We start from the raw sequence: 13,137 nt of genomic DNA, 5'->3' as shown, positions 1-13,137 counted from the left end.
GGGGCGCGGACAGCTCCTGACGTGGTGCTGATGCGAGCCTGGCGGGCGGAGCCCACGGACGCCTGATGGGGCGCGGGCGCAGCGAGCTCCAGGGGTGGGGGTGGGGTTTAAAGGGCCGGAGCGGGGTGGGGGCTGAGGGCGGCCACCACGCAGATTCCCTTCTGATTCTACGTGTTTTCGTTTCTCGTTTAGCTCTCAACCTCGAGATCTTGGCTGTCTCTCTGCTCTTTCTGAGTATCTCTATTTCTGTCTCTTTGCCTCTGTCTCTCTGTCTCCCTCTCTGGGTCTCTCTGTTCTCCTCTCTGACTCCCGGTCTCTCTCGGTAATGTGTCTCCCTCTGTGCTTCTCTCTCTCCAGTCTCTCTGTGTCTCTGCCACGTCCTGTTTAGGTCTCTCTGTGTCCCTGTTTTGCTCAGCCTGTGGATCTTTGCACACACTTGGACTGGATTCCATCCTTCACTCCCTTGTGTAACTGGCAACTCCTATTCATCCATCAATGCCCAGTTTGAATATATCCTTCTCCAGAAAGCCTTACCTAATTCCCCCAAACTGAGCCCTGACTCCACCTTTCTGGACTCCCCTGGAGTCCAACTCTTCCTCTGGTTGGGCCCTGACCCCAGCATAGCTCTGCTCACCATCTCTCTCCACACATCTGACCCGCCAGTTCCAAGTGAGCTGGTGGCCAGCAAACCTGTTCAGTCTGTAATGCCAGTACCTAGAACAGTCCCAGAGGCTGAGCCCCAGAGAGTCACCAGCCCCCAACATATATGAAGGAACTTCATCAACACAAGATGTATATGGAGTTAGTGAAGCCTGAGTTCAAAACCCAACTCTGCCTGTAATCACCAGCATGACCTCAGACAAGTCATGTGACCACTCTGCCTCAGTTTCCCTGCCTGTAAAAGAGGTAACAGGAACTCCTTCATAGAGTTGCAGGATATACTGTATAAATTAACACCTGAAAGCACTTGGAATAGTAATGTATAACACTAACCATTGTTGTGATTCTCATTGCTTTAACATTTTTTATTCCATATCCATTAACCATAGGTAAGGAATTTGTTGTTGTTCAGCCACTCAGTCGTGTCTGACTCTTTGTGACCCCATGGACTGCAGCACGCCAGGCTTCCTTGTCCTTCACCATCTCTCAGAGCATGCTCAAACTCATGTCCATTGAGTCAGTGATGCCATCCAACCATCTTGTCATATCATCCCCTTCTCCTGCCTTCAATCTTTCCCAGCATCAGGGTCTTTTCTAACGAGTCAGTGCTTCAAATCAGGTGGGCAAAGTATTGGAGCTTCAGCTTCAGTCCTTCCAATGAATATTCAGGGTTGATTTCCTTTAGGATTGACTGGTTTGATCCCCTTGCAGTCCAAGGGACTCTCAAAAGTCTCCTCCAACACCAGAGCCCCAAAGCATCAATTCTTCAACATTCAGCCTTCTTTATGGTCCAACTCTCACATCAATACAACTTGAAAAACCAAAGCTTTGGCTATATGGACTTTCGTCGGTAAAGTGATGTCTCTGCTTTTTAATATGCTGTCTAGGTTTGTCATAGCTTTTGTTCCAAGGAGCAAGCATAAGGAATAAGGAGCAGCGATGACAGGTGCTTGAGTACAGAACAGTATCCTCACAGTGGAAGCTCCTGTGGGCCGCTGCCCCTCCCCAATCTATTGTCTCATCTCTGAAGGATGAACTATGTTGAATTTTGCTTTTCATTCTCCTACTTTTCCTCATAGTTTTACCACATATTTATCATGGTTTGTATGTTTTTTACTTGACACAACTAGAATAAAATTCACATTCTTTTAACTTTGAGTGTGTGTGTGTGCAACACGATTTTACTGATATTCATCTGAGTTTCCATGGTTAGCTGTAGAGCATGCATTTTCACTGCTGTATAGTATTCCTCTGACCTATTATATTTTATTAAAGTGTTTGTTTACTTAATTATATGGAATGCAGGACCTTAGTTCTCCAACCAGGGATTGAACCCATTCCCTCTGCAGTGGAAGCGAGGAGTCTTAATCCTGGATTGCCAGAGAAGCTCCTGATTAGTACATCTTTATCTATTTTCCAGTTGGTGAACTTTAAGGTTGTTTGCCCACTGGGATTATCACAAACACAGCTTTTATAACCATTCTCAGAAATGTAGGCTGGTACGTGTGAGTAGTGATAGCTTGATCATAAAACACCTACATACTTGGCTTCATGAAACAATATTCAACTTGTTTTGATGTGGCTTCAGCAATTTACGTTGCAATAGCATCATATAAGCATCTGACTGTTCCACATCCTTGCCAACACTTTGAGTTGTCTGGGTTTTTAAATTGTTCCAAAACAGAAAGGGTGAAATGGTGCCTCATTTTGGTCTTGATTAGCTTTTTGATTGCTCATAAAGTAGAACACTTTATGTAATTTTTTGGTTTCTTATTAGGGTGAAATGCCTGTTGAAGTCTTTTATTTAAAAAAATATGATGGTCTTTTCCTATTGATTTGTAGTTATGAATCTTTTGTTGGTTTCATGTGTTGTAAAAATCTCCAATTTTGTGGCTTGTTTCTATTCTATTCATGGCGTCATTTTCTCAACAGAAGCTCTTAATTTTTAAAATAACCTTTTTATTTTGGAAAGATGTTGGATGTATAAAAAAGCTGCAGAAGTACAGAGCTCTAAAAAGCACGGAGCATTTCTGCATATCCTTCATCCAGCCTCCACTAATATTAACATCTTACATATGGTTACAAGGTACATCACACTCAGTTGCTCAGTCGTGTCTGACTCTCCGTACCTCATGTACTGTGGCTTACCAGGCTCCTCCGTCCATGGGATTTTCCGGGGAAGAATACCGGAGTGGGTTGCTATTTCCTACTCCAGGGGATCTTCTCAACCCAGGGATTGAACTTGCATCTCTTGCATCTCCTGCTGTGGCAGGCAGATTCTTTACCACTGTACCACCTGGAAAGCCCTACAAGATACATATGTCAAAACTAAAAATCAACATTGGCATTTATTATTCACTTATTGTTAACTAAATTGCAAACTTTATATTTCACTAGTTTTTCCACTAATAGTCTCTTTCTGGTCCAGGATCCAATCCAGGCTCCTATGCTGCATTTAGTCATCTGATCTCCTTGGTCTCCTCCTCTCTGTGAGTTTCTTTAGTCTTGCCTCATTTTTCATGGCCTTGATAATTTTGAAGAGCACTGGTCAGGTATTTTGTTGAAAGCCCCCTGATCTGGGTTCATCTGATATTTTCTCATGATTAGACTGGGGTTATTGGGTTCGGGAGGAAGACTGCAGAGCTGGGGTTCCCTCCACATCATTTCATACTGGAGGTCCCTGATGGCCAATGACGTCACAGAGCATGTTAATTTTGATCACCTGGGTAAAGTGTTATCTGCCAAGTTTATCTACTCTCAAGCTATCATTTTCACCTTTCCCTGCTCTGTCATTTGTAAGCAAATCACTAAGCCCAGCCCACACTCGTGGGGAGGGAATTCACCATGAGTGAAGCAGTGAATGGAAGTGGTGAGTGGAAATTTCTAAGAAGCTCTTAATTTTAATTTCCTTTATCTTACTGTCATAAAATAAACATCACAAAATTTACCATTTTCATACATTAAAGTGGACAGTTCAGCGGCATTTAGCATATTCACAATGCTGGGCAAGCACTACTTGGTTCAGTGCAGTTCAGTCGCTCAGTCATGTCTGACTCTTTGCAACCCCATGGACTGCAGCACGCCAGGCCTCCCTGTCCGTCACCAACTCCCAGAGTTCACTCAAACCCATGTCCATTGAGTCAGTGATGCCATCCAACCATCTCATCCTCTGTCATCCCCTTCTCCTCCTGCCTTCAATCTTTCCCAGCATCAGGGTCTTTTCAAATGAGTCAGTTCTTTGCATCAGGTGGCCAAAGTATTGGAGTTTCAGCTTCAGCATCAGTCCTTCCAGTGAATATTCAGGACTGATTTCCTATAGGATGGACTGGTTGGATCTCCTTGCAGTCCAAGGGACTCTCGAGAGCCTTCTCCAACACCACAGTTCAAAAGCATCAATTCTTCGGCGCTCAGTTTTCTTTATAGTCCAACTCTCACATCCACACATGACCGCTGGAAAAACCAGCACTACTTCTGTCTAGAACTAAAACATTCCATCCCCACCAGCAGGCACTCCCTGTGCCCCTCTCCCCTGAGGCCCTGGCAACCATTAATCTGTTTTCTGTCTCTATGGATTTAATTTTAAATTCTTCCACTTGATCAATATTTACCTTTACAGTAAGCACACTTTTTTTTCCTTTGAGGCATAATCAACATGTAACATTATATTAGTTTCAGATGTACAACATAATGATTTGATATTTGCACACAGTTTGAAATGCTCATCATGCGGAGCCTAGTTAACATCCATCACTATACATAGTGACAGATTTCTTTTCTTGTGATGAACAGACATTATGTTTTGTTCAGGGAATTCTTTCCTGTCCCAGGATCAGAAAGATATTTTCATAGCATCTTCTATATCCTAAGCCTTGTCATTTACAGTCAAGTCTTGATCTCTCTCAGAGAAGGCGATGGCACTCCACGCCAGTACTCTTGCCTGGAAAATCCCATGGACAGAGGAGCCTGGTAGGCTGTAGTCCATGGGGTCACTAAGACTCGGACACGACTGAGCAACTTCACTTTCACTTTTCACTTTCATGCATTGGAGAAGGAAATGGCAACCCACTCCAGTGTTCTTGCCTGGAGAATCCCAGGGACGGGGGAGCCTGGTGGGCTGCCATCTGTGGGGTCGCACAGAATCGGACACGACTGAAGCGACTTAGAAGCAGCAGCAGCAGCTTGATCTCTCTTGGAACTGATTTGGGAGTGTGGCGTGAAATAAAGTCCAATTGTACATATTTTTTCCAATGTGGATAATCAATTGTCCCAACACTCTTTAATGAGACGGTCACAAAGCAAGTTTTTGTACAAGTGTGGACTTCACAGTGGACACAGAGCGACCAGAGTACACAGTGCTACGGGGTATCTGTCCCACCTGGGGTCTGTTCTGGCTCTTTCTTCTGTCCTGGGACCATCTATCCCTGTTACAGAACTTTATACCTGTCCTTGATATCTGCTAATAATGCCATTCTTTCATCCTCAGAGCATCCGCATTCTTCTTCTTTTTCTCTCAGCTTGTTGGGTTCTGTGGAGAAATCCAGTTGGGACTTTGATTGAAATTGCATTGAATCTATAAACCAAATAAGGGAAGAATCTTTTCTCATATTGACTCATCTGAAGCGTGAATACAGGTCTTTCCATTTGTCTATCTTTCAATAAAGCTGACAGTTTCCTCCGTAAATCTTCCATGTCTTCGTTTTTCAGATTTATTTCTAGGTAATTTTGTATATTTGAGGCTATGAATAAGTAGTCTTTTTAGGTTACTTTTTTTTTTTTTACCTGTTAGTCACAGGAGTTTAAAATGCAATTGGCTCAAGTATCTAAGAAACTTGATTAACCTTCTGTAAATCCAAGAAATAGATCTGCAGATTCTTTGAGATTTTCATTGTACACAAAGATGTCATCTGTAAATGCAGACATTTTCATTTCCTTTCCAGTCCTTTGGCCTTTCTTTTTTTTTTTTTTCCTAGCCTACCATACAGGTCAGGTACTTTAGTACAATCTCAGACACCATGGTAACAGGCATCCTTCCCTTGTTCTGCATTTGAAAGAAAACATTTCAACATTTACCATTCAATATGATATCTGCTATGGGTTTTTAATAGAAAATCAAATAAAGGAGATCTACTTCTATTTACAGTGTGTTAAAGTGTTTTTCTTTAAAAAAATTTTTTTTCTTTATCATGAACAGGTGGTGAATTTTAGCAACTGTATTTCCTACATCAGTCAGGATAACTATGTAACTCTTCACCTTTAATTTGTTAGTGTGAATTATGCTCTCTTAATATGTTTGATACCCATTGGTCTCTCTTATTCTCTCTCTCTCACCCATCCCTCATCTCTGTCCTTTTGCCAAAGACCCTGATAAATTGATCGCTCAAATCCAATTAATTTTTAAGCCCAGGTGTCCCATTTCACTCCCAGCAACAACTTGGCTCATTCCAAAGCTATTTATCTGAGTTATCTCATCGCTCCACTTAATTATGCCCTGCTGTCTTTCTCTCGCCCTCTCTTCTCTGGGGTTCGCTCTTTCCCTGACTCTCCTCACTGTCCATATACATTCATGAATTTTGCAAACTCCCTCGCACTCTTTATCTATCTCTCCTTCCATCTCTCACGTAGCTTCCGATGTCTCACTTTCTCTCCACCATCCTATGAAGTCCACAGATAAAAATTGTTGAAAGAGAGATGATGGGAGATCGCTCACAGACTGGTAAAAAGTGCAACACACACATATAGACACACGTATCTGGGAAGAGTGCAGCCGCCCCTTCCCCACTCCACCAAATGCACACACACACCCCTCCCAGCCATCCAAGCTCCTGGCCATCCCCAGAGACTCTGCTCTGTTTAAAACTTTCCAATCCCGGTGCCAAGAGAAGCTGTGGAGACGTTTGGGCTTTGGATAAGAAAATTCCTCCTCCACAGAATCTGCTGAGCTCAGCTTTCTAGTGGGGAATGAACAGAGCTGCTTCTAGAATCCCCACACAGGGCAACACTGTTTGGTCTTCAGATAAATTTCCAGTCCTTATTGGGTACACGTGCTGTTTCTGGCACTGAGCGAAGCTCCACGGGGGAGACAGATATGAGTCAGATGTCAATCAGTTTGTCCAGCAAACATTTCTTGGCACCATCTGGATGCTGGGAACTACTCTCGTCAACAGGACCCAACAAGTGACATGGTCCCTAGCACGAGAGTTGGAAACAAAAATAAGCAGAGAAAATCAAGGAAAATTAGGAAGAAAACAGGGAGGGTCCCATGATAGAAATGGTGGAGGAGAAGGTAACCGCCTCCTCCTGGTGGAGGCAACACAGGAGCTGAGACCCAAGGAAGGAGAAGGAGACAGGCATGGGGAGAGTTGGGGGAGCGGGGTTCTAGACAGAGGGCAGAGCAGACGCAAAGGCCCTGAAGTGTGACTATGGCTGGTGTGTTGGAGGAATACCAAGGAGGCTGGTGTGGCTGGAGCAGAATGAGACAGGTAGGAGATGAGCAAGGGTTATAAAGAGCCTAGGGGATATGGGGAGAAGTCTGGGATGCAGAGAGACAAACAGAGAGGAGGAGACTGAGAGGGAGAGATGAGACCTCAGCCCGGGGGGCAGAACACAGACCCAGCAGGACCAGAGACTCCATGGGCACTTTGTGACCACCAAGGCCTCATCTTCACCCACAAACCCCATGCCAGACCTCTCTCTGATGCCCCAACTGCCCAGGTTGGGGGCGGGGAGCGGTGACTGCACCGTGCTGAGCTCAGTGTCATTTTAAGAATCTCTGATTGATCATTTTAAAGATCTCTCTGAGGCTGCTCAGGGGAGCAGGGATGTTCAGGGTGGGAATGTAAGTGGTGGAAGGCCAGGGAAGGATCCAGGAAGGGGCTGGCAGGACCCACAGGAGTGCTGGGCAGGTTTGGGTCATTCTGAAGCCTGAGCCTAGAGGACAACTGGATGGACTGGACATGCGGGGTGAAGGAAGAGAAGTGATGAGAATGAGTCCAGGCTTTGGGACCTGGGGAGCGGAACGATGGTGTAGCCATTCACCTGCCATGCTGATGAAGAAGTTGATCTCAGGGAGAGAAACTGGGACCTGTGCTTCAGACTGGCTGAATGTGAGATGCTTACAAGGCACCCAGTGAGAATACCCAGTTCAGTTGGATATTTGAGTCTGAAGTTCAGGGGAGAGGTTGGGCTGCTGATGCAAATGGGAGAGACATCAACATGAGGTGGGGTGTAGCCACTTGGGGCCAGAGTGCAGACAGAGGGTAAAGGGCTGCCTGGCTTCTAGGACCAAAATCAAGACATCAAACTCAGGCTTCCACCGTCCAGCTGTTTGTCTGTCTGTGACTCCAGTCCCTGTAATCAGGGTAGCAAGCAATGTTATGTGTGGGGGACATGGAATTCAGAGCCCTTGGGACTGTCCTGTGGAACAAATCCTCCTCTTCCTCTGACAGTTCTGTTACCAACGGCCTTGTCCTGGGGCAGGTCGGGAATGGGGGGGTACTGCAATAGATGAGGGAGGTCATGAGTCCTGAGGCCAAGTTTCTCATAATTATTTCTCATAATTGGAGAGGACAAGAGAGCTCACGTGGTTCCTGAAGGCCCACTGTGTGCTTGTCAATGTGCTGGGTGCCTGACATACCCTATTTCCCTTAATCTTCTGCAACCCGAGGTGGGTGCAGTACTGTGCTCATTTCACAAATAGGAAGACTGAGTTCCTGAGATATTGGGGAGACAAGGCTGGGATATAAAGTAAGATTGGACCGACTCTCGGAATAGGCTGTTTATGCAACACAGATGTTCATGTAATCACTCATTCATTCAAAAAACACAGCCTGGATCCACGCCATGTCCAAGGCCTGGGGAGGGGATAGATCCTGCTTGGGGTCCGGGAGAAGGATGTGGGGCCGAAGAACCCGATCTCTGCTGTCAGTGCTGAGAGATGACTAAAGAGGAAGGAGGCTCTGATTGGTACACTGGGAAAGGTGTCCTGGAAGAGAGGAAGCCGGAGAGTGAAGAGGTCTCCCTAGGCACTGAAGAATTGGAGGAAGGGCATTCCTACCAGAGAGCATAGCAAATATTATATCAATAACCTCAGATACACAGATGACACCATCCTTATGGCAGAAAGCAAAGAAAAACTAAAGAGCCTCTTGATGAAAGTTCAGTCACTCAGTCGTGTCCAACTCTTTGCAGTCCCATGGACTGCAGCACACCAGGCTTCCCTGTCCATCACCAACTCCCAGAGCTTGCTCAAACTCATGTCCATCGAGTCAGTGATACCATCCAATCATCTCATCCTCTGTCATTGCCTTCTCCTCCTGCTCTCGATCTTTCCCAGCACCAGGGTCTTTCCCAGTGAGTCAGTTCTTTGCATCAGGTGGCCAAAGTATTGGAGCTTCAGCTTTAGCATCAGTTCTTAAATGAGTATTCAGGACTGATTTCCTTTAGGATTAACTGATTTGATCTTCTTGCTCTCAGGGAACTCTCAAGAGTCTTCTCCAACACCACAGTTCAAAAGCAACTTAAACTTTCAAAAGGAAGTGAAAGAGGAGAGTGAACAAGTTTGCTTAAAACTCAATTCAAAAAACGAAGATCATGGCATCTGGTCCCGTCACTTCATGGCAAATAGATGGAGAAATAATGGAAACAGTGAGAGACTATTTTATTGGGCTCCAGAATCACTGCAGATGGTGACTGCAGCCATGAAATTAAAAGTCACTTGCTCCTTGGAAGAAAAGCTATGACCAACCTAGACAGCATATTGAAAAGCAGAGACATTGAGGACAAAGGTCCGACAAAGGTCCTAACCAAAGGGTTAGGCAAAGGGAGGACGCGCTCCCTCATAGCTCATCCCATTACCCCTTTATGCCTCGGTTATGAGCTATGATGGATTGGCCTCAGGAGGCTAATAATACAAGACAGCGATTGAACTGGCCAAGAGCGTGAGGCCTCGAAAGGGGCAAAGCCATGGGACTGGCCAGGCGGGGCTCCGGCCTCAGAGGCGGGGCTCAGTCTAAAGTCCCCAGAGTGACCAGCAGGGGGCAGCACTGGGCCAACGGCTGATGCCCACGGTTGGGGGTCACCTGGAGTGAGGTACCAGCTCGAGAGGAGTTAATTTATTTAGCAAGTTCCTTCAGTGTGCCAGGTGCTGGGCAAAACTCTACACATGTTCACTCCTTTAATCTCGAAATTGATTATATGGGCAGGGAAACAGAACAAAAATTTTAAGTCACATACCCAAATTCACACAGCTAGGAAGTGGCAGAGTTGGGGTTTAAACCCAGGGAATTCAGCTGCAGCCCTTAACACCTACATTCCCAAATCCTCTAAAATGATAGTTTTCGTTCGTTTGTTTTTTAAAGCAAGGGCTCCCTCTCAACAATTACTGAGTTCTTGCTTACCTTTCTTATGCGCCATCTTTCCGGGTGCATACAATAATTTCCATTCCCCAGGTGTGTACAATCATTCCATTACTCCTTTACGCTTCAGTTCCATTAAATCAAGGCATAAAGGAGTGACTCTTGGAGTCGAGATGCTTTTTATGTCCAAAGCAAAAATCTCAAGAGTTTGGGAGGCTCATCCACCCTCGGGCCTGGATCCAGCTCAGGGAAGGAACCAGCAGGAACCCAAAGCCTCTGCCTTTTCCAGTCTCCAGGCCCCCGCTGCCCCCACTGCCCCAGTCAAGGCCCTCGACACGCCCCAACTCAGACGTGCACCCTCATTCATGCCACCCTTCCGAGACCTGCTCCCCACCCCAGACTGGCTGAAGACCCCATGGACTCCCGCCCAGCCAAGGGAGAGGGCTGAGAACACTCGACAAAGGGGCTTCAGTGATGTTATCTTTGACAGGTGGGAAACTGATCAGAAATGCCAAAACATGTGCCCAAACTGCTGACAGTAGGAGCTACAGCTGGACCCGAAGTCATGCCTCTAAGACTACCATTAAGGCACTGTCAGGCAGGTCTGTATGAGTTCGGGTGCCCTGCAGAGAATCCTTTGAAAATGTTTGAGACCCAGATGCATAAACACTTGGGCTCTAGAATGCAAAAGGGGAACGCCAAGCCCAAAAGAACCCATGTTTTATTATGTTTAAGAACAGGATGCCACCTTTATTGTGGTTAAAATCGATCCATCTGGAAAGAAGCCTGGGTTGGGAATGCTCTCCCTGAGAAGACCCCAAGCAGATGGCCGGCAGTTGTCTACTTGAGAGAGCTGCCTGTGGCCAGTAGATTTCCAAAGCAAAATGATAAATTACAAGAATAATTAACCCGATGCGTATTTAGCACGTGGAGCTTCTGCTTCGAGCTGGGAGTGTTTTAACTCCTTTAATCCCAACAGCGCCTCTACTGGGTGCGGCTGTTTTGATACAGGTTCAAGCGACGGGGAAACTGAGGCACAGGGAAGTCAAAGAGCCGAGGAGGGACACAGCTGGAGTTTGCACCTCACCAGACCCCCTCATGCGGTCGGCACCCTTGACCCCTGTGTCTTCTTCAGCCTTGTGTTCCACGGCGGCGTCTTCAGTGGAACGGGAGATGCGGACACCGTGGCGACCGTTTGATTTGGAAAGGGTATGGATGTCGGGTACGGCGCAGTTTGGGGTCCCAGATCTGTACGATGGTGGGAAACTAGGTCAGGACTTCCCTATGTCCCCTCCAATCCCCGTTCTCCTCCCCGGACTGCAATCCACTAGGCAGGTCGCCTCCCGCCCTGGACCTGCATGCCAGCCAGGATGCAGCCCCGCCCCTGACCACGCCCTGGTGACCGGCGCTGATTGGATCCGCGGGGTGTAACCGCTAGAGCAGTACTTCATACAACAGCTGGTAGCGAATTAGAGGACGTACTTCGAAAGCTCTGCCCGCAAGGCTCTCCTTGCGCGGTGATTGGCTCCCAATCTTCCCTTCTCCTCTAGCATCTGCCTGCAAAACTGTGCCTCAGTAAGATGTCTTTAATTCCTCTGACACACCTTTTGTGCAGGCTTCTGCACTCACTGTTCCCATTGCCAGAAACACCTCTTCCTCTCTCCTGTATAGGCTGCTTTCTCTAACCTTCCCAGCTGAAATGTCCCCTCGTCTGGGAAAGCCCTGATGCCCAAGGCTGGTTGGAGAACACCCCTGGGGCCTTCAGCATCTTCTGTTCCTATACCAGTTTTCTTGTCTGTTTCCCAACCAGGCAGCAAGTTCTTTAGAAGCTAGGGCTGGGGCTCAGAAAACATTGTCTCCCCATTGCCCAGTAGCATACAGAAGAAGCTCAAGCAATATATGTCGGACTTCCCTGGTGGACCAGTGGTTAAGAATCCGCATGCTAATAGAAGGGACACGGATTTTTTTCCCTGGTCTGGGAAGATTCCACATGCCAGCGGAGCAACCAAGCCCAGTGCACCTCAGCTACTGAAGCCCGAGGGATCTCGAGCCCGCGTTTCGGCAGCTACTGAAGCCTGTGGTGGCCTCGAACCCGTGCTCCGCAACAAGACAAGCCAACACAATGACAAGCCAGCACACCACGACTAGAGAGTAGCCCCGTTTTCCTAACTAAAGAAAGGCTGCGTGCAGCGACAAAGATCCCGCGCAGCCGAAGATAAAATAAAATTTAAAAAGAAATAAATATCGACTGGTATAATTAATGAATTAATCTGGTACCAGAGATTCGGGAGCTCTCCACCCTCTGAAACAGAAACAGGCCCTGTGGGGCCTTCCCAGTGACAGACATCTGTGTTCCCCACTTCTTGCTTGTAGGAAAAAGCTTTTAGCTTCTTAGGCCTTCCGTGAGAGCAGACTCAAGCAATTGATGACTGGAGAAGTGGAAAATCAGGGACAAAAATGAAGCAGTCAAGTGGGAAAGTAATAGCAAATTAAATAATAGGTGCACCAGAAAAAAGAGTCACAAAACCCCTAGTTTCTCCTTGAGGTTACCCCTCAAGGCTATGTGCCTTCTGACACATATTCTTATGCTGTTTTTGCAAAAACCAGGACCCCACCAGATGGAAACTGCTGACCTCAAACATATAGAGCCTAAACTGGTTGGAGGCAGAAGATTGATTACCCTGTTAACTCATCACCAACCAATCAGAAAAATGTCCATGACATGGTCATGCACCCTGTGACCACCACCCTTTCCTGGAAGCCATCAGAGGTTGGACGCCTTTGGCACTTTAGCTACCTTCTCTCTATGCTTGGCACCGTGCAAAGGAATGCAGCACTTTCCTTCACCGCAACTGGTATCAGTTGACTGGCTTTGCAGTGCATTGGGTGAGAGGACCTGAGTCCAGTTTGGTAACACTTTTGGGAGCCCTGAGCTAGAAGCTCCTGAGGGCGGGACCAAGACTCCCTCGCTACCGGTCTGGCATACATGTGTGTGGAATGGGGCAGGGAAGGGGGACTGGTCTTTTGTGAGGATGGCGTTGAGGATGTGCTCCACAGTGACTCATGGTTCCTCTACACGCTCCTCTGCAGCCCCCAGGGGTCCAAGCCACTCCAGCCTGGCACC

General features: G+C 46.9%; 1 protein-coding gene across 1 annotated transcript in view; it reads right to left on the bottom strand.

Moving 5' to 3' along the window:
* Nucleotides 1-10,071, bottom strand: part of UNC13A (unc-13 homolog A) — a 74,590-nt gene extending 64,519 nt beyond the window's left edge. Inside the window, exon 1 of the mRNA XM_068980053.1 lies at nt 10,056-10,071. Coding sequence (XP_068836154.1) covers nt 10,056-10,071 — 16 coding nt within the window. The remainder of the gene's footprint in view (nt 1-10,055) is intronic.
* Between the last annotated feature and the right edge of the window lie 3,066 nt (nt 10,072-13,137).

Source organism: Capricornis sumatraensis, chromosome 9 (genome assembly GCF_032405125.1).
Source record: "Capricornis sumatraensis isolate serow.1 chromosome 9, serow.2, whole genome shotgun sequence".
Classification (NCBI taxonomy): Eukaryota; Metazoa; Chordata; class Mammalia; order Artiodactyla; family Bovidae; genus Capricornis; species Capricornis sumatraensis.
The sequence above is the reverse complement of the archived record's forward strand: the minus strand, read 5'-3'. Positions and strand labels throughout refer to the sequence as shown.